A 24,871-nucleotide genomic window follows, 5' to 3' on the forward strand; every position below is an offset into this window, starting at 1 on the left:
CTAATCAAGCTGCCCTATAAATACTGTAGGAAAACAGAATCTTTAGGAATGGGTCTAGACTGAGTATACAATATGAAGTGTATTCCCCCAGTAAAACTGCTGAGTCAAACTTCATTAGCTATGGTGCATTCAAAAACACTCTGAGCAGTCTGTAGGCTTTTGGTATATCAAATAACATTATCTTTGTTTCCTATCAGCCTAATGGCGGCAGGTAGTCTAGTGGTCAAGGGTGTTATGCCAGTAAATGAAAGGTTGCTGGTTTGAATCCCTGAGCTGACTAGGTGACAAAATCTGTCGATGTGCCCTCGAGCAAGGCACTTAACCCTAATTGCTCCTGTAAGTCGCTCTGGATAAGGAGTGTCTGCTAAATGACTAAAATGTAAATGTATTCTGTTCTGTGTTTTCATTGGTTATGGAGGTGAGTATGTGTGATCGGAGAGAGGGAGAGCACAATAGAGAGGGTGGGGGGGTTGAGCAAGCAAATGAGAGGTAGAGTTGGAGAGAGTGAGAGCAAGCGGAGTCACAGTGCTGAGTGAGAGGAGAGAGTGGAGCTAAGGCTAAGCATGAGAATCACTCCCTCACTATCCGGTGTGCGATATGGTTCCATTCCAGGAGAGGGGCTTGTTCATGCCTGGTTTTAAATCTCCTATTGCCTTTGCTTTCTCTTTTCTGACACATTGGACCCTTCATTCTACATTGTCTTCAGCTTTAGTGCATGGTAAGTAGCTATGATCTTAATTTCTCCAGATACATCGCTAGACATTTAAAAGCCTTAATAGTAATGGAACAGACACATAACTTCAAGAGTCATTCAGATGTATGTTATTCAGATGTATGTTATTGAGATGTACATAACATACTCTACAATACACTGACATATATACATCAATTTAATCATCCTTACCTGAATTTAAGTGCTAGTCTAAAGATACTTTAGTTGAAATTATGCCTTTTCCTTAGGGCTATTTCATAATTCATTTTCGTTTGACTGAGTGGCCATGTTGTTGTAAGCAACAACATGAGGAGCACATTAACATCAGGAGCACATTAACATCAGGAGCACATTAACATGAGGAGCACATTAACATGAGGAGCACATTAACACGAGGAGCACATTAACACGAGGAGCACATTAACACGAGGAGCACAGTAACATGATGAGCACATTAACATGATGAGCACAGTTACATGAGGAGCACAGTAACATGATGAGCACATTAACACGAGGAGCACAGTAACATGATGAGCACATTAACATGAGGAGCACATTAACACGAGGAGCACAGTAACACGAGGAGCACATTAACATGAGGAGCACATTAACACGAGGAGCACAGTAACATGAGGAGCACATTAACATGAGGAGCACAGTAACATGAGGAGCACAGTAACACGAGGAGCACAGTAACATGAGGAGCACAGTAACATGATGAACACATTAACATGAGGAGCACATTAACACGAGGAGCACAGTAACACGAGGAGCACAGTAACACGAGGAGCACATTAACACGAGGAGCACATTAACACGAGGAGCACATTAACACGAGGAGCACATTAACACGAGGAGCACATTAACACGAGGAGCACAGTAACACGAGGAGCACATTAACACGAGGAGCACATTAACACGAGGAGCACATTAACATGAGGAGCACATTAACACGAGGAGCACAGTAACACGAGGAGCACATTAACACGAGGAGCACAGTAACACGAGGAGCACATTAACACGAGGAGCACATTAACACGAGGAGCACATTAACACGAGGAGCACATTAACACGAGGAGCACATTAACACGAGGAGCACATTAACATGAGGAGCACATTAAAGTAACACTTTACAAAGTGAACACAGCGTGAAAGCCTCATTTAAGTTGTAGACTAACCATTAGTACTCGACTGATATGTGAGATTGTTCTGTTTTTGTTTACTGTAGTAGCTGTTTTGGATCTAATTCCTGTCCACTGCAGCAGGAATGCTGTCTTATAGTGTCTTATTGATTTTTGATTGGGGGAACATCTTGTGCACAGTTATGCTTCTGGGTTGGGTCACCTGTCTGTTGGTTAGAGACGGATCTGTTGGTTAGAGGGACGGGTCTGTAGGTTAGAGGGACGGGTCTGTAGGTTAGAGGGACGGGTCTGTAGGTTAGAGACGAGTCTGTTGGTTAGAGACGGGTCTGTAGGTTAGAGGGACGGGTCTGTAGGTTAGAGACGGGTCTGTAGGTTAGAGGGACGGGTCTGTAGGTTAGAGACGGGTCTGTTGGTTAGAGGGACGGGTCTGTAGGTTAGAGACGGGTCTGTAGGTTAGAGGGACGGGTCTGTAGGTTAGAGACGGGTCTGTTGGTTAGAGACGGGTCTGTTGGTTAGAGACGGGTCTGTTGGTTAGAGACGGGTCTGTTGGTTAGAGACGAGTCTGTTGGTTAGAGACGGGTCTGTTGGTTAGAGACGGGTCTGTAGGTTAGAGACGGGTCTGTAGGTTAGAGACGGGTCTGTTGGTTAGAGACGGGTCTGTTGGTTAGAGACGGGTTTGGGTACACTCCAGCTCCCTCACAAGGCAGACTAGATGTTTCATAGATGCACCCTAACATCTCTCTTGTTTAGAAGAGTGACATTTAAATTCAAAACAAAATATAGTAATTGAATCTCGGGATTTAATGGTAACCTTTTTTATATTGAAATTCAATTCAGCATTATTTATGTTATTACACATTGAAAGCATAATCCCTTTGTGGATTGATACTGAAGAGGTACAGTTGTGTGGTTAATGCATCATGTGTTTAAAGATCAAAGGGGCACAGTGCTTATTTGGGTTGAGGCTCTGTACAGATTGACAATTATTGCAAAATGGACATTTAAGTATAAGGATTGTATTTCTATTGGTACTGTTGGTCTGGGTTCTAAATATCATTCAAACGTGGTGAAAGTTTCCTTTGTGAGGAACCTCTATGTTTGTATTGTGAAGCTCAGACTTTTAAGCAGTTCACCCAAGCAGTGACATAAATAGATGTAGCATACCGTGCCTTTACAGCCTGTGCTGCTCAATATCTAAGTTGTGTGTGTTGTGTGTCTTGACAGGTATAAAAAGGGACGACCATACAAGGGATAGAAACGCCTAAGACTCTAACTTTTCCATTCAGAAGGCGTCTCAGACATCAGAGAAATCGACTACACTTAAGGTTTGGTTGTGCATTTGAGAGAGAGGGATAGAGAAACTAAGGGACAAAGAGAGCCATCCATAATCAAAGTTGGAGAGAAACACTGCAAGGGAGAGAAAAAAAGCAAGAGAAAAATGTGTCTATCTTGCATCTTCGGGGAACATCATCACAATTTAATACGAATTTGAAAACCACAGTACTGCAACCAATCTGTCTTCTGAGAGAGGGGAGGCAGCAAGCAAAGGCCGGAGACTTCAACCACTAGTTCTCTGGAAGTCTTTTTAAACACTACTGAAAAGCCATATACAGTATTGTTCTACAATATCACTGTGCTATTATTTATATGAGAGGTCAATAGTCTGATGTTTTATTAATCAGAGTAAGTTTTCCTGAGCTATTCCAATGGCCTGACCTTTGTTCAGTCAGTTCACCCTTTTCTTTGACAATGAAAACACTATCATCTCTCTACCAGCATCACTTCTCCCTCTCCTGTTGAAACTGATGCACAAACAAATTGACAGACTGGGAATGGAGGCAAGCCAATCTGGTTGTTGAGGCCTTCAGTTCGGACGGATGATTAGATTGGATATACCTATCCTTTTCCTTCTGATCAGAAAAGACCCAGAAATAACCATCAAGTACCTAGAGACTCTCTGTACCATTACTCAACATCCCGTTCACTCCTGAAACATAAGCTACGAAACAAAATGGCTGCTGGAGTTGCAACATGGATGCCCTTTGCCCGGGCAGCAGCCGTGGGCTGGCTACCACTGGCCCAACAGACCATGCCCAAGCCTCCTGTGGACAAAACAAGTCGCAGTGATGAGATCCTGTTTGTTAATGTGAGTGGACTGCGCTTCCAGACATGGAAGAACACCTTGGACCGTTACCCAGACACCCTTCTAGGCAGCTCAGAAAAGGAGTTTTTCTACAATGAGGAAACTCAGGAATATTTCTTTGACAGGGATCCAGAGATGTTCCGCCATATTCTCAACTTTTTTAGAACAGGCAAGCTACATTATCCCCGACATGAATGCATTCAGGCTTTTGAGGAGGAGCTGGCTTTCTATGGCATAATACCTGAGATCATAGGTGACTGCTGTATGGAAGAGTACCGGGATCGTAAGAAGGAGAACCAGGAGCGTTTGGCTGAGGACACAGAGGCAGAGAATGCCGGAGACGCTCCCCTGCCCCCAGACGCCACGTTACGTGATAAGCTATGGAGGGCCTTCGAGAACCCTCACACCTCCACCATGGCTCTGGTGTTCTACTACGTCACCGGCTTCTTCATCGCTGTGTCTGTTATTGCCAACGTTGTGGAAACGGTTCCCTGCCGACCACTCAAAGGGAGTATAAAGGACCTGCCGTGTGGTGAGAAGTTTTCTGTGGGCTTCTCTTGTTTGGACACGGCCTGTGTGCTTATCTTCTCCTGCGAGTATCTCATGAGGCTGTATGCTGCCCCCAGCCGCTGTGATTTTGCACGTTCGGTGATGAGCGTGATTGACGTGGTGGCCATCTTGCCCTTCTACATCGGCCTTGTCATGCCCGAGAACGAAGAAGTCAGCGGGGCCTTTGTTACCCTGCGAGTCTTCCGGGTGTTCCGAATCTTCAAGTTCTCCCGCCACTCTCAGGGCCTGCGCATCCTAGGCTGCACTCTGCAGGCCTGCGCCTCGGAGCTGGGCTTCCTCCTCTTCTCCCTCACCATGGCTGTCATCATCTTCGCCACCGTCATGTTCTATGCTGAGAAAGGCACCAAGGGAACCACGTTTTCCAGCATCCCCGCCTCCTTCTGGTACACCATTGTCACCATGACAACACTAGGGTAAGTGTTTGGATGTTGTTATACTACTTAACCTTTATATACTGCAAGAGCATCATCACCAGTTCCATATCGACTTCTACCACCCACATACTGTTGCATAGGCCTCCGAATATTTTACTTTGCTGCTCTGAATATGAAATGGGTGGGAGTATTCCCAGTAGAATCAATCGAGAAATGTCTTGGACTGTGTATTAGTAATTTTATAGCGCCAATCCCTTGTCGGCACCTCAGTGCTACGCTGCTCTCAGGTGTCACACTCTCAAACACTCTCCCTGCAGGTGTGTTATGAATGGGGGCGTAATGGGTTGTGTGCTGTGAATGGGAAATGAATGGGGTTCAGAAGAATTGACAGGCCACTCCAGGCACTTGATGTAAACGACCAGGGTTTAACAATACTGGTTGTAGTTTGCATTTGAGATTGAGTAGTAAAAAAATCCTGTAGCATGTTTATTTGACATAAGGTTTATCATTATGTAATAATAGTACTCTGGGCTGTAGAACGATACTTTATGTTGTATTACAGTTCCCCAATGTGGGGAACCTGTCACATTTCATTTAGTTTGCAAACATGTAACCATTGCTTAAGAGTGCGGATCTTAACACATCAAAATACCACAAAAATATTTTTTGAAATAAGAGCAGTGTTTGGCAGATGAGTATCATGCTGTGGTGGAGGGGAATGAAATATGCAGAGTGAGTGCAGGAAAATAGATATTTAAGGGACCTCAGATGAGCCGCATGCTGTTTCAAACTGTCCTTTATCACACTACCACTGCAGCAGAGACTACATGTTGTTATGGTGATTGAGGACTCATCCGTTGGATTATTTCACGTGCGGCTGGGCCACAGCATTGACAGTACCCCAGTGAGCCATGGTCCTCGCCCTGTCTTCACCCAGGCCTCTTCAGTACGCCCCATTTTCAACCTTTCACCCGGCTTGTTTTTACGGCAATCCCCCAGGCCATTAAACTCAAATCAGTATGTGTCCAAGCACTAAATGGGCTCAAGTAACACAGCACATAAGCTTTTACTACTGTCTCCATTTTGCCTGACAAACTTCAGCTCCCATTATGATTTCAGCTTCGAACCAATTTGACTCTGAGACTATCAATGTGTTAATATGTAGAGAGATTTAATGTACCATGACGCCATAAAACTTCATGCAATCTCCTTGATTTCCTCTGTAGAATTACAAAGTCATCCAGTTGTAAAATATCTGTGTTTCCAAATTTCCTTGAATGGATTAGAAACTGGATGTGTGGTTTTGGCCTTTTAATGTAAAAAAAGAATTAAAAAAGGAATGTTTAGGCAAGTCAGTTAAGAACAAATTCTTGTTTACAATGACGGTCTACCCCGGCCAAACGCAGACGACACTGGGCCAATTGTGCGCCGCCGTATTAGACTCCCAATCACGGCCAGATGTGATACAGCCTGGATTCGAACCAGGGACTGTAGTGAAACCTCTTACATTTAAGACGCAGATCATTAGACCACTGCGCCACTCTGGAGCCCATGTAGTGCCTGTAGTGTGGTAACATATATCTGTGTCTATCTTACCACATGTCGAATGACATTATCTAGCGCCGGCTTACGACTGTAGCTTCACCCTTAGCTAATGATCTAGCAAGAGATGCTTGATGAGCCTCTACTGAAGTGTAGCAACCATGCTATGAATGGAGAAATGGGCTCTGTCAGACGGACTGCTCCAGGTTTCTGGCTATCTATCACCGCTACAACAGCATCTTTCCATTTGATTGATGAAGGTTGGAGGCTGTTTCAGTGTCAGCGTGCAAGCGGTCAGAGCCAAAGAGATCAGAGAAGGGAGAGCTAGCTTGGCCTATTGTTTTCCTCACGCCTTCTTGACACACTCAAACCAGTGCGCCAGGCACCTACTACCATACCCCGTTCAAAGGCACTTAAATCTTTTGTCTTGCCTATTCACCCTCTGAACGGCACACATACACAATCCATGTCTCAAATGTCTCAAGGCTTAGAAATCCTTCTTTAACCTGTCTCCTCCCCTTCATCTACACTGATTGGAGTGGATTTAACAAGTGACATCAATAAGGGATCATAGCTCTCACCTGGATTCACCTGGTTAGTCTTGGAGCGTGTGTGTAGAGTGCTGGTGTTCTTAATGTTTTGTCCACTCTGTGTATTTTCACACACTGAGGTTGGAGTAATACTATCAAATTGAAAATGATAACGCCCTTTTAGTGTAAGAGCTGTTTGAAAAGACCACCTGAAATTACAGCCTGTTTTGGTGGAATGAAGTTTTGGCCTGCCTGGGAGTTCCTAACGTCTCTGCCATTAACAGCTAGTTTCCCCTCCCCACTCGGTCCACTCCCAGACGGTCCTAGCTAAATTCTTGCGTGAGAAATTGCTTTTGGCTAAGAAAGCTATTTTTGTTTATTTTTTTTACCATTTTAATTTAAAACAATCACAGTAAGGTACTTATTTGTTACCCAGAAATAATTTGATATATGAGACAAAAACAGCTCCATTGGACCTTTAACCACCGTTTCAGATCAAAAGCTTTGCCTACTCATTCAAAAGCAAATTACCATGACAGAGGGAAGGAACATGGGGATGGAGATTACTATACTGTGGTTATTCTATGTTATACAGTAAGCTGTTTATTATTGTGCAATTATACAACAGAAAGAGAAAGTAAAGATACATTCTGGTATTATACTATAGTCCTGCCGAGTTCCCAACAATCGGATGTTCCGGTTTCCAGGGGAAATGGAAAGAGAGCCTGTGACGTCACGTGACTTCAGCTTTTGGACGTTAACAAGGCGACGCTCCATCCTGAACTCCTCCTCCACATTTACTGGATTGGTTGAGCAGTGCAGAAGAGAACCTCACCCGACAGTTTTTTTCCCTTCTCATCAAGATCCGTATGTAGGGGACCTAGTTTCATGTGTTTCTTTTACGCCTGCTACGTCAGGTTAGCAGCTACTTTATCCTCTCAGGTTTGGAGCATGTCCGGGTTATATATATGACACCATCCTCACATTCTCATGATAACTGTTACACTATTACAGAACTTATGTTTTCCTTTGATATGTTTTCATTTTCAATTACATTTACATTTAAGTCATTTAGCAGACGCTCTTATCCAGAGCGACTTACAAATTGGTGCATTCACCTTATGATATCCAGTGGAACAACCACTTTGCAATAGTGCATCTAACTCTTTTAAGGGGGGGGGGGTTAGAAGGATTACTTATCCTATCCTAGGTATTCCTTAAAGAGGTGGGGTTTCAGGTGTCTCCGGAAGGTGGTGATTGACTCCGCTGACCTGGCGTCGTGAGGGAGTTTGTTCCACCATTGGGGTGCCAGAGCAGCGAACAGTTTTGACTGGGCTGAGCGGGAAATAATGATCTTAGATCTTTGATATTGTCAGAGCAGAATACTTTGAAGTAGCTTGATGTCCCTGAAATTGACCTTATTTTGTCTAGATATAGGCGGCAGGTAGGTAGCCTAGTGGTTAATTAAGAGAGTTGGGTCAATAACCAAAAGGTTGCTGGTTTGACTCCCCTGAGCCGACTAGATGAAAAATCTGACTATGTGGCCCTTTGAGCAAGGCACTTAACCCTAATTTCTCCTGTAAGTCGCTCTAAGAGTGTCAGCTAAAGGACTCTAAATGTCTAAACATGTAAATACAGTACTGGGCTGTAGTAGAATGTGCGTTCCGAAGAGGAATCAAAACACATTGTCAGCCTGCCAAGGGTTGACTTTTTGAGAGTGGATCCTGGCAGAATTACAGACAGATGGAACCGTTCCCTAATAGTGTAAAGAACGGCTACTGCTCAGAATAGAGCGGTATTCAGTCATTCTTAATTGTAATTAACATTTTTTTATGCTGGCATGGTTATACGTTTACCTGTAATGTACTCTCTATCTGTTCAGGCTAGACTCTGGGGAATGTCTTCTCTATCTGTTCAGGCTAGACTCTGGGTAATGTCTTTTCTCTCTGTTCAGGCTATACTCTGGGTAATGTACTCTCTATCTGTTCAGGCTATACTCTGGGGAATGTCTTCTCTCTCTGTTCAGGCTAGACTCTGGGTAATGTCTTCTCTCTCTGTTCAGGCTTGACTCTGGGGAATGTCTTCTCTCTCTGTTCAGGCTAGACTCTGGGGAATGTATTCTCTCTCTGTTCAGGCTAGACTCTGGGTAATGTCTTCTCTCTCTGTTCAGGCTAGACTCTGGGGAATGTCTTCTCTATCTGTTCAGGCTAGACTCTGGGTAATGTCTTTTCTCTCTGTTCAGGCTATACTCTGGGTAATGTACTCTCTCTCTGTTCAGGCTAGACTCTGGGGAATGTCTTCTCTATCTGTTCAGGCTAGACTCTGGGTAATGTCTTTTCTCTCTGTTCAGGCTATACTCTGGGTAATGTACTCTCTCTCTGTTCAGGCTAGACTCTGGGTAATCTACTCTCTATCTGTTCAGGCTAGACTCTGGGGAATGTCTTCTCTCTCTGTTCAGGCTAGACTCTGGGTAATGTCTTCTCTCTCTGTTCAGGCTAGACTCTGGGGAATGTATTCTCTCTCTGTTCACGCTAGACTCTGGGGAATGTATTCTCTCTCTGTTCAGGCTAGACTCGGGGGAATGTACTCTCTCTCTGTTTAGGCTAGACTCTGGGGAATGTCTTCTCTCTCTGTTCAGGCTAGACTCTGGGTAATGTCTTCTCTCTCTGTTCAGGCTAGACTCTGGGTAATGTATTTTATATATTTTCAGGCTAGACTCTGGGGAATGTATTCTCTCTCTGTTCAGGCTAGACTCTGGGGAATGTCTTCTCTCTCTGTTCAGGCTAGACTCGGGGGAATGTACTCTCTATCTGTTCAGGCTAGACTGGGTAATGTCTTCTCTCTCTGTTCAGGCTAGACTCTGGGTAATGTATTTTATATATTTTCAGGCTAGACTCTGGGTAATGTCTTCTCTCTCTGTTCAGGCTAGACTCTGGGTAATGTCTTCTCTCTCTGTTCAGGCTAGACTCTGGGTAATGTATTCTCTCTCTGTTCAGGCTAGACTCTGGGTAATGTCTTCTCTCTCTGTTCAGGCTAGACTCTTGGTAATGTACTCTCTATCTGTTCAGGCTAGACTCTTGGTAATGTACTCTATCTGTTCAGGCTAGACTCTGGATAATGTATTCTCTATCTGTTCAGGCTAGACTCTTGGTAATGTACTCTATCTGTTCAGGCTAGACTCTGGATAATCTATTCTCTATCTGTTCAGGCTAGACTCTGGATAATGTATTCTCTATCTGTTCAGGCTAGACTCTGGGTAATGTCTTCTCTATCTGTTCAGGCTAGACTCTTGGTAATGTACTCTATCTGTTCAGGCTAGACTCTGGATAATGTATTCTCTATCTGTTCAGGCTAGACTCTGGGTAATGTCTTCTCTCTCTGTTCAGGCTAGACTCTTGGTAATGTATTCTCTATCTGTTCAGGCTAGACTTTGGGTAATGTATTCTCTATCTGTTCAGGCTAGACTCTAGGTAATGTATTCTCTATCTGTTCAGGCTAGACTCTGGGTAATGTATTCTCTATCTGTTCAGGCTAGACTCTAGGTAATATGCTATGCTCACTGACGATAGCTCATTAAACATTATGCTTTAGTCTTCCTTTGCAGAAAGATTGCATGTAATGTAGCTATGCTGATCAAAGCATAGGGGAAAGCCTTATGGAGGCTTCAATAAGTGCATTTTCTATTTGTAATTACTTGACCATGTCTCCAAGGCAACTGACTTGATTCCTCATTAATAGGACTTCATATCTACCTTTTTTTTCATTCCCCCGTTTGAGCTTGGCCTATTCCCATCCAGCACATTGGCTAATAGTTTAAAAGGAAAGGAAGTATTCAAGATAGTAGTACGAAATAACTAGCCGTGAAAACCTTCCCACAATATCATCACAGTCCCTCTTTCCTATATGTAGCAATTATTTATTTACTCTTCTTACAAATATTATTAATAAATAATCCTTATTGTATACAGTATTTCTACATCATGCATACCGTGTTCATAGTGAAACTGTCCCGTCAGGAACAGGTGAAATACCTTACAAAAGGAGGTGAAATACCTAATTGACTTTGATCCTTGATTTTGGTTAAATGACAAGCCTCTTTACTTCCGTTGCATCATTTTCCTCTCTTGAGTAATTCACTCCCAACACACATCAGTCACCATCTGTTACTGTATTATGTAAGTGCCTTTTGGGAGCGCCTCTATCCTTGAACAATAATTGGCTGACTGACTGGGCTCACCAACACCAAAATGTTTTATGACTGAGTGCACGTATCTTCCGTGACAAACTGTTGTATCTCAACGTGTAGTTCTGACCATGAGCCCCTGAGATTGGGTTTAGTATTTATGAACAAATTGTAATATCTTGTGATGTAACGTTCCTTAATCTTCATTTCCGATGTATGTGATACTTAGAAATTGCCTTCTACTTTCCAAATACTGTACCGGACGGCATGTCTTTTCTACCTACCTGCTGGTGGGATTAACATTGCTACTGGAGGTTGAGAACACACATAAAGAGAAACTCATTTTAGTTGACTTGAAATTAGTTTTGTTTCCTTTCGTTGAAGAATCTCATTTTAACCATGTCAGCCAAGTACCATATATCGTATGATGTTTCATACTGGTCTGAACCTTTGTTCTCAAACTGCTCTCGCCCACTGGATGGCAGAACACATTGTTCCCAGAAGTCAACACTCCTCAGAGAGAGAGTTGGAGAACAGCCTGTGCCAAAGCAGCGATCCAACATTCACTCTATATTTTACTTTTCTGAGACGCTGACTGTTTGTCAGGACATGTAAGGGTTCATTTTTCATGGAGCCATTTCTAAGATCTTTTCTATACCATTACATGGATTCTCATGTATTATCATGCTAGCATTTTGACAGTACTCTGCAGCTTGCCAATGACAAGCTATCCATAATCTTTGGAAAAAGCAGACAACTGGATTTGTTGACCCATTAAGGTGTACAGATTGGCTACGCATTGCGCGGATTATTGTCATGTGAAATCACACACTGACAAGGACCTGGAAGTTGGGAGTCAGAAGAGTATGCTACTTTCTCTGGTCAATCAAATCGGTCAATGGAAATTGAAAAGATAATTGGTATTAGGTTAAAACTCTTGTTATAACCCAGTTATTGTAGAAGAGATTCAGTGTGCACTGTGCAAATGCTAAGCTGATATGAGTTCTTCCAGGGACCTTTCTGAGGTCACAGCAATTGAAAGCTGTTCTGTGGACTTTGATGAACCTCCAGGATAAAGCACACGTGAGGAGAGGTGGCTCCGTAGGGGATTCTATTCCAAAGAAGAAAACATAAGCAAAACACAACAGGTTGCGGTAATGGCCCTTGGCTTAATGGATGTCATGAAGTGCAGCCGGTAGGGCAGCAGGTGGTTAAGAGAGCTAAGCCAGTAACCGAAGGGTCGCTGGTTCGAATCCTAGAGCTGACTGGGTGAAAAATATGTTCGACGTGCCCTTGAGCAAGGCACTTAGCCCTAATTGCTCCTGTAAGTCGCTCTGGATAATAACACCTGCTAAATGACTCAAATATAAAGTGTTATACGTCTGCACTGCAGTCAGGGAGTTGAACATAGACTGAACAAATGGAAGGGTAGATCTACACCGTCATGTCTTCTTTTATTTAATGGTACTGTATACTGTTCAATCAATCACAATGCTGATTACATTTACATTTAAGTCATTTAGCAGACGCTCTTATCCAGAGCGACTTACAAGTTGGTGCATTCACCTTATGATATCCAGTGGAACAACCACTTTACAATAGTGCATCTAACTCTTTTAAAGGGGGGGGGGGGGTTAGAAGGAATACTTTATCCTATCCTAGGTATTCCTTAAAGAGGTGGTGTTTCAGGTGTTTCCGGAAGGTGGTGATTGACTCCGCTGACCTGGCGTCGTGGGGGAGTTTGTTCCACCATTGGGGTGCCAGAGCAGCGAACAGTTTTGACTGGGCTGAGCGGGAGCTGTACTTCCTCAGAGGTAGGGAGGCGAGCAGGCCAGAGGTGGATGAACGCAGTGCCCTTGTTTGGGTGTACGGCCTGATCAGAGCCTGAAGGTACGGAGGTGCCATTCCCCTCACAGCTCCGTAGGCAAGCACCATGGTCTTGTAGCGGATGCGAGCTTCAACTGGAAGCCAGTGGAGAGAGCGGAGGAGCGGGGTGACGTGAGAGAACTTGGGAAGGTTGAACACCAGACGGGCTGCGGCGTTCTGGATGAGTTGTAGGGGTTTAATGGCACAGGCAGGGAGCCCAGCCAACAGCGAGTTGCAGTAATCCAGACGGGAGATGACAAGTGCCTGGATTAGGACCTGCGCCGCTTCCTGTGTGAGGCAGGGTCGTACTCTGCGAATGTTGTAGAGCATGAACCTACAGGAACGGGTCACCGCCTTGATGTTAGTGATGTCTGTTGTCCATGTAACTTATAAGTTAAATAGCATTGTCACTCTGCATACATTGCATGACATATAGTAAGTAGGTAGGTAGGCAGGCTGTATCACAACCGGCCGTGATTGGGAGTCCCATAGGGCGGCGCACAATTGGCCCAGCATCGTCAGGGTTTGGCCCGGTGTAGGCCGTCATAGTAAATAAGAATTTGTTCTTAACTGACTTGCCTAGTTAAATAAAGTGTAATGACCAGGCTAGATCATAAATGAACAATTGTCCGGACAGAGGATTGAGTTTACGAATTCTCTGTTTATTAACCCTACCTCCCTTACGGATTCCCTTGAAGCATTTTCAACACCCGTTCCCCACGTAACGTTAGCTAGCCACAGTAGTCAGCTAGCTAGCTGTCTAACTTGTATCTACGTTTTTACTTCTGACACTAATGACCTGGCTGGATCATAAATGAACAATTGTCCAGACAGAGGCTTGAGTTTACGAATTCCCTGTTTATTAACCCAACTCAACACAGGCTACTGTTTGGCCGTAGCCCACGCCAAATAAATCAAGGATACCCGTATAAAACAACTGTGACCATCTCTTGTTAAGACCAGACATAAGAGAGAGAGAACAATGGCTAAACATGATCTTAAACTTGCGATGCTCCACCCCCCTGCCAAACCCGCCGCTCCGCCAACCACCAGGATGCCCGGCACCAGAACATTCCAGGCATTCCCGTGGTTGGCAGATAGCAGGTTGACTGGCATGTCGGACCTCGCGAACACTGGGTACTGATACGTACAACACAACCAATGAACAGCATAACACATAACACACAGCTGTCTGTGTGGGTCGCTACAAAAGGTTAAATAAAAAAAGTATAATTGTAAGTTAGTAGTAAGTAAGTAGATAGTAAGTAAGTTAGTAGGAAGTTAGTAGTACGTTAATAGTACGTTAGTAGGACGTTGGTAGTAAGTAGTAAGTAAGTAGTATGTTAGTAGTAGGTAAGTAAGTACTTGGCATGAAACTTTAAACAAAGTCAGTAAAACGTATGACTAAGAGCATCAGTCTTACATGTTTCAGTAGAAAGAATACATCCTAGTCTGCTAGTCCTTTTTTCCCTTCCTGTTCTCTATGTAGCTTTGTGTTGGCTTCCTCTCTAAGTAATTGGATGTGCTCACAGTTTTGGGCAGGCTCTCGCTGTGGCCCTTCTGCCTTCTCAGGCTGACCTATTTACAGGCTGCGTGGAGCGATGACAACGCGGACGTATCTTCCTCCCAAGTTCCCGTCTGCCTCAGTAGTATCCACACCTCTCCCCGCGGAGCTCTCAGGAATGGGCAGACACAGTACAGCTGCGGCGCTTAGTCTCTGTCTCTGAATATCTCTCTCACTGAGGCAGAGAGCACAGCCGCTGAAAAAAAAAACTCCAGCGAATACTCTACTCTCATCAATTATTTTCATTAAGTTTCCTTGCACTTATAACTGCGTCACAGTGTATATTTAAAGGGCCTGAAATCCTCACTGGGCTAAGCTGGGTTATATCATTCTTTTGTTTCCATGGTTTTTGTGTTACTTGATAATATAAACACTTGCATGCACGCACGAATATGTATGTAGCCTAGCCAAAATGTAAGATTGTGAGTTATTATTGAAATATAACTCAGCTCAACCTCCACATTAAGATGAAAATAACAAAGATGACCCTCTGAGGACATACTGTACAGTGATCCATATTAATTTGTTCAAAATGGGAGCTCCTTAGCTCTATGCATAGCACCAAATCAATAACACAATTTGCTAAAACGGCAATACAATGCTTGAGATGAGCAATTTAACTGCATCTAACTGGGTCTTTACTGTAAATGTATTTCTGGACAGTTTACTCCATCAGTACTTATTGCGGTTTCCTTCTCTCCAAGAAAATGTACAAAAAAATGTTTTCTCTGTGCAGTGTTTATATTCTGTCTCTACTGTATGTGTTTAATATATATGACCCACATTTTGCTACAGTAGATAGCTCTGGTTTGTTAGAAGCACACACATGCCATTGCTCTTGTTGTGTGATCAACTTAACACTCTCAATGGGGGAAAAATACATGTAATTGTGCCCATTCTGTGGTCCAACATCATTCATTTATATGGCTATAATGAGCAAAGCATGTTTCTTGTCTTGAGTGGGGGGAACACAGGGGAATCAGTCATGGCTCTCCAACCCTGTTCCTGGAGAGCTACCATCCTGTAGGTTTACACTCCAACCCTGTTCCTGGAGAGCTACACTCCAACCCTGTTCCTGGAGAGCTACACTCCAACCCTGTTCCTGGAAGGTTTACACTCCAACCCTGTTCCTGGAGAGCTACACTCCAACCCTGTTCCTGGAAGGTTTACACTCCAACCCTGTTCCTGGAGAGCTACCATCCTGTAGGTTTACACTCCAACCCTGTTCCTGGAAGGTTTACACTCCAACCCTGTTCCTGGAGAGCTACCGTCCTGTAGGTTTACACTCTAACCCTGTTCCTGGAGAGCTACCGTCCTGTAGGTTTACACTCCAACCCTGTTCCTGGAAGGTTTACACTCCAACTCTGTTCCTGGAGAGCTACCATCCTGTAGGTTTACACTCCAACCCTGTTCCTGGAGAGCTACCGTCCTGTAGGTTTACACTCTAACCCTGTTCCTGGAAGGTCTACAGTCCAACCCTGTTCCTGGAGAGCTACCGTCCTGTAGGTTTACACTCCAACCCTGTTCCTGGAGAGCTACCATCCTGTAGGTTTACACTCCAACCCTGTTCCTGGAAGGTTTACACTCCAACTCTGTTCCTGGAGAGCTACCATCCTGTAGGTTTACACTCCAACCCTGTTCCTGGAGAGCTACCGTCCTGTAGGTTTACACTCTAACCCTGTTCCTGGAAGGTCTACAGTCCAACCCTGTTCCTGGAGAGCTACCGTCCTGTAGGTTTTCACTCCAATCCTGTTCCTGGAAGGTTTACACTCCAACCCGTTTCCTGGAGAGCTACCGTCCTGTAGGTTTATACTGAAACCCTGTTCCTAGAGAACTACCGTCCTGTAGGTTTATACTGAAACCCTGTTCCTGGAGAACTACCGTCCTGTAGGTTTATACTGAAACCCTGTTCCTGGAGAACTACCGTCCTGTAGGTTTATACTGAAACCCTGTTCCTGGAGAACTACCGTCCTGTAGGTTTATACTGAAACCCTGTTCCTGGAGAGCTACCGTCCTGTAGGTTTTACTCCAACTCTGTTCCTGGAAGGTTTACACTCCAACCTGTTTCCTGGAGAGCTACCATCCTGTAGGTTTTCGCTCCAAACTCCAATCTAGCGCACCTGATTCTAATAATTAGCTGGTTGATAAGCTGAATCAGGTTAGTTACAACAGGGTTAGAAGGAAAACCTACAGGAGGGTAACTCTCCAGGAACAGGATTGGAGTGAAAACCTACAGGAGAGTAGCTCTCCAGGAACAGGATTGGAGTGAAAACCTACAGGAGGGTAGCTCTCCAGGAACAGGATTGGAGTGAAAACCCACAGGAGGGTAGCTCTCCAGGAACAGGATTGGAGTGAAAACCTACAGGAGGGTAGCTCTCCAGGAACAGGATTGGAGTGAAAACCTACAGGAGGGTAGCTCTCCAGGAACAGGATTGGAGTGAAAACCCACAGGAGGGTAGCTCTCCAGGAACAGGATTGGAGTGAAAACCTACAGGAGAGTAGCTCTCCAGGAACACGATTGGAGAGTGGGATCCACTGACACTTGGACTTGTCACAACAATCACTACCATATCAATTACAGCACCATATGTTTTTCCTACCTGAATCTCGATGACATTTTCACCCCATTTCACTGCCAGAAGATGCAAGAAGATAGTCCCTATACTCAGAGGAATTTGTTAGATAACAAAATGTTTACATGGACTTCTTTTGCACAGCTTTCTAAATCAATTCTTACTTTCATCAACAACAACAAAAAACATTGACAATACAGTTTCAGAGGCTATGACTCCTCATCCAGAGAGCATCATCTGAATTATCAGAAGACAACCTGAAATTGAAAAGATTCCAAAACGTTAAAAAAACGCCAATTTTTAACATTTGCATTTTTTCATCTGAAATGAATCCTCATGGGTCTATTCTACAGAGCCTTCAGAAAGTATTCACAACCCATTACTTTATCCACATTTTGTTGTTACAGCCTGAATTTAGAATGGATTAAGTTTAGATGTAAATATTCATCCCTTTGTTATGGCAAGCCTAAATAAGTTCAGGAGAAAAATGTGCTTCACATACTAAGTTGCATGAACTCACTCTGTGTGCAATTATAGTGTTTAACATGATTTTTGAATGACTGCCTCATCTCTGTACCCCACACATACAATTATCGGTAAGGTCCCTCAGTCTAACACTGAATTTCAAACACAGATTAAAACACAAAGACCAGGGAGGTTTTCCAATGCCTGGCAAAGAAGGGCACCTATTGGTAGATGAGTAAAAAAATTAATAAAAGCAGACATTGAATAACCTTTTGAGTATGGTGATGTTATCAATTACACTTTGGATGGTGTATCAATACACAGAGTCACTATAAAAATACAGGGATCCTTCCTAACTCAGTTGCCGGAGAGGAAGGAAACCGCTCAGGCATTTTACCATGAGGCCAATTGTCACGTTCCTGACCTGTTTTCTGTTAGTTTTTGTATGTGTTAGTTGGTCAGGACGTGAATTTGGGTGGGCAGTCTATGTTTTCTGTTTCTATGTTGGTTTTGGGTACCTGATATGGTTCTCAATTAGAGGCAGGTGGTTTTCATCTCCTCTGATTGAGAATCATATTAAGGTAGGTGTTGTCACATTGTTTGTTGTGGGTGGTTGTCTTCCGTGTCTGTGTATGTTGCACCACACGGGACTGTTTCGGTTTGTTCGTTCGTTTGATGTAGTCTGTTCCTGTTCGTGAGTTCTTTGTGTCTTTATGTAAGTTCCATGTTCAGGTTTCGTCTACGTCGTTTTCTTATTTTGTAGTTTGTTGAAGTGTTTTCGGTTTTCGTCTGTACTTTAATAAACTTAATTATGTATTCACAACCCGCTGCATTTTGGTCCTCCGATCCTTCTCTCCTCTCCTCGTCCGAGGAGGAGGAAGAACTAGACATTCGTTACACCAATGGTGACTTTAAAACAGTTACAGAGTTTAAAGTAAAGATTCACCCATTTTGAATGTTATATTGTGTTATATTTGTTATATTTTATGTGTATCTGAGCTATGGCCGTTAAAGCAGGCAGAAATTCTGCCGGTATGACGCAGCATTGTTATAAAGTCTCTCTCACTACACTGGAAGTTAATAGGAATATGACTTTTAGATTGTGAAAACGTCTTTTATGCATGTCCACTCTGTGAGGCACATCGATCTGCAGGTTGAACATGGTGAGATTGTAGACTCCTAAATTGATAGTACAGTTTGTTTAGGTTTTTACAGCTAAGTAGCCAACTCACATGCTGATATTGACTTTGGTATTATTGTGTGTAGCTATGTTTGCTAGCTAGCTAGGCAGCCAGCCCATAGAGAGACCATTGCATTGTGGGTTTTGTAGGCAACTTGAGCTGCAACAGATTTCCACAACAATTTGAACATGTTGCTACCAACCTTATTATAACGACAAAATAAAACTTTTGTTTACAAAAAATATTGTTCTCACATATTAGTGTTATGCCACACTGTAAATTACCTGACTGAGTGGTTTTGGGTGGATTTTTCCTTTAATGGCTGTGATGGGAGAAAACTGAGGCTGCATCAACATTGTAGCTTCTCCACAATACTTACCTAAATGACAGAATAAGGCACTTAATTGAACTGCAAAAAATATGGCTAAAATGTTTACTGTATGTCCTGAATACAAAGCCTTACTGTATGTTTGGGGCAAATACAACACAACACATCACTGAGTACCACTCTTCATATTTCCTAAAAAATCTGCCGTTTCCAGCTACAATAGTCATTTATAACTATTGTAAATACACTGTATTTCTGATCAATTTGATGTTATTTTAATGGACAAAAAAATGTGCTTTTCTTTCAAAAACAATGACATTTCTAAGTGACCCCAAACTTTTGAATGATAGTGTATATTTCAGCAATTACATTTACTTTTGATGCTTAAGTATTATTTAAAACCAAATACTTTTAGACTTTTACTCATGTAGTATTTTACTGGGTGACATTCACTTTTATTTGAGTCATTTTCTATTCATCTATCTTTTCTTTTACTCAAGTATGACAATTGGTACTTTTTCCACCACTGCCCAGAAAGACTCAGCTGTAATCGCTGCCTGAGGTGATTCTAACATGTATTGACCCAGGGGTGTGAATACTTATGTAAATGAGATATTTCTGTATTTCATTTTCAATAGATTATCAGCATTTCTGAAAACATGTTTTCACTTTGTCATTATGGGTTATTGTGTGTAGATGGGTATATTCAATCCAATCTGAATTCAGGCTGTAAGGCTGTATTTCAAAGGGTATGAATACTTTCTTAGGGCACTGTACGTGCATGAATGTCTGTTCTCATGCTTTTAAAACATTTACTTTAGATGTGTTTTTTTTGCAAAACACTTGTTTCATACCAAAACGCGCTATATACCGAGCCATGTGTTTACAGAGTTGGGACAATGAAGTTCCTGCATTATGATGCATTTACATAACTAAATACATGGCTCTGGCTATATCCACTGTCCAGATGGATGGAACAGTCCATATGGTTTTTACGATGCCGTGAAAGTGAGTCATTTAGCGAATTGTTTTCATATTTGTCTGTTCAGTCGTAAGTTAAGTTTCTCTAAATACTTTTTCCACACTTAGGAACGTAATCAGAACCTTAATTAATTTAGGCTAACAGCTGTCACTCTCAGCTGGCTACCTAGTGTTACATTAGCTTTGAACTCTTGTGTGTCCTGGACCTTTTGATTATGGATCCCTTCAGCAGTTTATTAGAGCCTGTGATATCTGTTCCTGTTGGCTCAAAGAGGAAACTTGCTAAACAACCTCATAAGAAGGAGAGAGCCTAGATCCATCGCCACTCAGGTGAGGGGAAACAGTAATATGGCTGTAAACATATACTGAGGCTGTAAACAGCAGCCTGTGTCACTCTGACTATAAGAATCCGCCAGACTTTCAATGTCCTTACTAGTCCTTAAATCCTTCCCTTAACAGTAAATAATCAAACAAACAAAATCTGCCCTTGATTTCTCCTAACGAAAAAAACTGTAATTTTTTTGGAAAAGTTGCTTAAATGTCTGCAAAGAAAACACATTTTATATGCTGCTCACCCTCTGGATATAACAGATCGGTTATGTGATGTGCATTCGGAAAGTATTCAGACCCCTTGACTTTTTCCACATTTTGTTACGTTACAGCCTTATTCGAAAATGTATTGTTTTTTCCCCTCATCAATCTACAAACACTACCCCATAATGACAAAGAAAATACAGGGGTTTGAAATTGAAATTGAACATTTCCATAAGTATTCAGACCCTTTACTCAAGTACTTTGTTGAAGCACCTTTGGCAGTGATAACAGCCTTGAGTCTTCTTGGGTGTGACGCTACAAGCTTGGCCAACCTGTTTTTGTGGAGTTTCACCCATTCTTCTCTGCAGATCCTCTCAAGCTCAGTTAGGTTGGATGGGGCGCATTGCTGCACAGCTTTTTTCAGGTCTCTTCAGAGATGGTCGATCGGGTTCAAGTCTGGGCTCTGGCTGGGCCATTGAAGGACATTCAGAGACTGCTGCCACCACCATGCTTCACCATAGGGATGATGCCAGGTTTCCTCCAGATGTGACGCTTGGCATTCAGGCCAGAGTTCAATCTTGGTTTCATCAGACCAGAGAATCTTGTTTCTCATGGTCTGAGAGTTCTTTAGGAGCCTTTTGGCAAACTCCAAGCGGGCTGTCATGTGCCTTTTACTGAGGATTGGCTTCAGTCTGGCCACTACCATAAACGCCGCGTTGGTGGAGTGCTGCAGAGATGGTGGTTCTTCTGGAAGGTTCTCCCATCTCCACAGAGGAACTCTGGAGCTCTGGAGCTCTGGAGTGACCATCAGGTTCTTGGTCACCTCCCTGACCAAGGCCCTTCTCCCTAATTGCTCAGTTTGGGCGGCCAGTCTTGGTGGTTCCAAACTTCTTCCATTTAAGAATGATGGAGGCCACCGTGTTCTTAGGGACCTTCAATGCTGCAGAAATGTTTTGGTACCCTTCCCCAGATCTTTGCCTCGACACAATCCTGTCTCAGAGCTCTACGGACAATTCCTTCGACCTCATGGCTTAGTTTTTTCTCTGACATGCACTGTCAACTGTGGGACCTTATATAGACAGGTGTGTGCTTTTCCAAATCATGTCCAATCAATTGAATTTACCACAGATGGACTCCAAGTTGTAGAAACTTCTCAAGGATGATCAGTAGAAAGAGGATTTACCTGAGCTCAATTTCGAGTCTCATAGCAAAGGGTCTGCATACTTATGTAAAAAAGATATTTCTGTCGTTTTTTTTCTACATTTGCAAAAATGGCTAAAAACCTGTTTTTAAAAAAGTACTGAGTAAAGGGTCTGAATACTTATGTAAATGTGATATTTCAGTTTTTTATTGAAATTTCTGAAAAACTGTTTTTGGTTAGTCATTTAGGGGTATTGTGTGTAGATTGATGAGGGAAAAAAACTATTTAATACATTTTAGAATAAGGCTGTAATGTAACAAAATGTGGAAAAAGAGAAGGGGTCTGAATAATGTATACACACATACACACTGTATACACACATAACCTATATAGTTGAAATAAATTGATTATTTTAATATTTATTTATGAATCAATACTTTATTACTTGTTAAAACCTAACCGGGATACAGTACTTTTTCTGTTGGAGTTTTTTTATAAAAACATTTATTTCACCTTTATTTAACCAGGTAGGCCAGTTGAGAACAAGTTCTCATTTACAACTGCGACTTGGCCAAGATAAAGCAAAGCAGTGCGACACAAACAACGACACAGAGTTACACATGGAATAAACAAACATACAGTCAATAACACAATAGAAAATTCGATATACAGTGTGTGCAAATGAGGTAAGGCAATAAATAGGCCATAGTGGGGAAATAATTACAATTTAGAAATTAAACATTGGAGTGATAGATGTGCAGAAGATGAATGTGCAAGTAGAGATACTGGGGGGGGGGGGGTAAAGGAGCAAGATAAATAAATAAAGGTATGGGGATGAGGTAGTTGGATGAGCTATTTACAGATGGGCTAGGTGCAGTGATCTGTGAGCTGCTCTGACAGCTGGTACCTAAAGTTAGTGAGGGAGATATGAGTCTCCAGCTTCAGGGATTTTTGCAATTCGTTCCAGTCGTTGGCAGCAGAGAACTGGAAGGAAAGGCGGCCAAATTAGGAATTGGCTTTGGGGGTGACCAGTGAAATATACCTGCTGGAGCGCATGCTACGGGTGGGTGCTGCTATGGTGACCAGTGAGCTGAGATAAGGCGGGGCTTTACCTAGCAAAGACTTATAGATGACCTGGAGCCAGTGGGTTTGGCGACGAATATGAAGCGAGGTCCAGCCAACGAGAGCATACAGGTTGCAGTGTTGGGTAATATATGGGGCTTTGGTGACAAAACGGATGGCACTGTGATAGACTGCATCCAATTTGCTGAGTATTGTGTTGGAGGCTATTTTCTAAACGACATCGCCGAAGTCAAGGATCTGCAGGATAGTCAGTTTTACGAGGGCAGCATGAGTGAAGGATGCTTTGTTGCGAAATAGGAAGCCAATTCTAGATTTAATTTTGGATTGGAGATGCTTAATGTGAGTCTGGAAGGAGAGTTTACAGTCTAACCAGACACCTAGGTATTTGTAGTTGTCCACATATTCTAAGTCAGAACCGTCCAGAGTAGTGATGCTGGACGGGCGAGCAGGTGCGGGCAGCGATCGGTTGAAGAGCATGCATTTAGTTTTACTTGCATTTAAGAGCAGTTGGAGGCCACGGAAGGAGAGTTGTATGACATTGAAGCTCGTCTGGAGGTTAGTTAACACAGTGTCCAAAGAAGGGCCAGAAGTATACAGAATGGTGTCGTCTGCGTAGAGGTGGTGTAGAGAATCACCAGCAGCAAGAGCAACATCATTGATGTATATAGAGAAAAGAGTCTGCCCTAGAATTGAACCCTGTGGCACCCCCATTGAGACTGCCAGAGGGCCAGACTACAGACCCTCCGATTTGACATTCTGAACTCTGTCTGAGAAGTAGTTGGTGAAGCAGGTGAGGAAGTCATTTGAGAAACCAAGGCTGTTGAGTCTGCCGATGAGAATGTGGTGATTGACAGAGTTGAAAGCCTTGGCCAGGTCGATGAATACAGCTGCTGTCACGTTCCTGACCTGTTTTCTGTTAGTTTGTGTATGTGTTAGCTGGTCAGGACGTGAGTTTGGGTGGGCAGTCTATGTTTTCTGTTTCTATGTTGGTTTAAGGGTGACCTGATATGGCTCTCAATTAGAGGCAGGTGGTTTTCATTTCCTCTGATTGAGAGCCATATTAAGGTAGGTGTTTTCACACTGTTTGTTTGTGGGTGGTTGTCTCCTGTGTCTGTATGTATGTTCGTGCCACACGGGACTGTAGCGTTTGTTTGTAGTCGTGTACCTGTTCGTGCGTTCTTCATGTTGTATGTAAGTTCCATGTTCAGGTCTGTCTACGTCGTGTTTGTTATTTTGTAATTTTCAAGTGTTTTCGTGTTCGTTTCGTAATTCAATAAATATCAGTTATGTCATCATACCTCGCTGCACATTGGTCTTCAGATCCCTCTCTCCTCTCCTCGTCCGAGGAGGAGGAGGAATTAGAGAATCGTTACAGAACCACCCACCAAATTACCAGAACCAAGCAGCGGGGAAAAGGGCAGCGAAAGCAACCGCAGAAATCCCAGGATTCATGGACATGGGAGGAGATCTTGAATGGAGAAGGACCCTGGGCACAGGCTGGGGAGTATCGCCGCCCCAAAGCTGAGCTGGAGGAAGCGAGTGCTGAGCGGCGGCGATATGAGGAGGCAGTACGGCAGCGGGACAGGTACGAGAGGCAACCCCAGAATTTTTTTTGGGGGGGCTAGAGAGGAGTGTGGCTAAGCCAGGTAGCAGACCTGAGCGCACTCCTCGTGCTTATTATAAGCAACGCGTCACTGGTCAGGCACCGTGTTATGCGGTTAAGCGCACGGTGTCGCCAGTGCGTGCCCATAGCCTGGTGCGCTATAGGGCAGCCCCCCGAAAGTGTCAAGTGAGTGTGGGCATCCAGCCGGGTATTGTGCCTGCTCAGCGCGTCTGGTCTCCGGTACGCAGTTTCGGTCCAGGGTATCCTGCGCCGGCTCTGCGTGCTGTGTCTCCGGGGCGCTGGGAGGGTGCAGTGCGTCCTATGCCTACGCTCCGCTCGTACCGGGCAAATGTGGG

At 43.4% G+C, this 24,871-nt stretch overlaps 1 protein-coding gene across 1 annotated transcript in view; it reads left to right on the forward strand.

Moving 5' to 3' along the window:
* Window positions 1–508: 508 nt before the first annotated feature.
* LOC139542994 (A-type voltage-gated potassium channel KCND1-like) overlaps window positions 509–24,871 on the forward strand; it is an 80,476-nt gene continuing 56,113 nt past the window's right edge. The window contains exons 1-2 of the mRNA XM_071349040.1: window positions 509–718; window positions 3,079–4,980. Of these exons, the coding sequence (XP_071205141.1) occupies window positions 3,866–4,980 (1,115 nt within the window). The 5' untranslated portion in view covers window positions 509–718; window positions 3,079–3,865. The remainder of the gene's footprint in view (window positions 719–3,078; window positions 4,981–24,871) is intronic.

Source organism: Salvelinus alpinus, chromosome 17 (genome assembly GCF_045679555.1).
Source record: "Salvelinus alpinus chromosome 17, SLU_Salpinus.1, whole genome shotgun sequence".
Taxonomy (NCBI): Eukaryota; Metazoa; Chordata; class Actinopteri; order Salmoniformes; family Salmonidae; genus Salvelinus; species Salvelinus alpinus.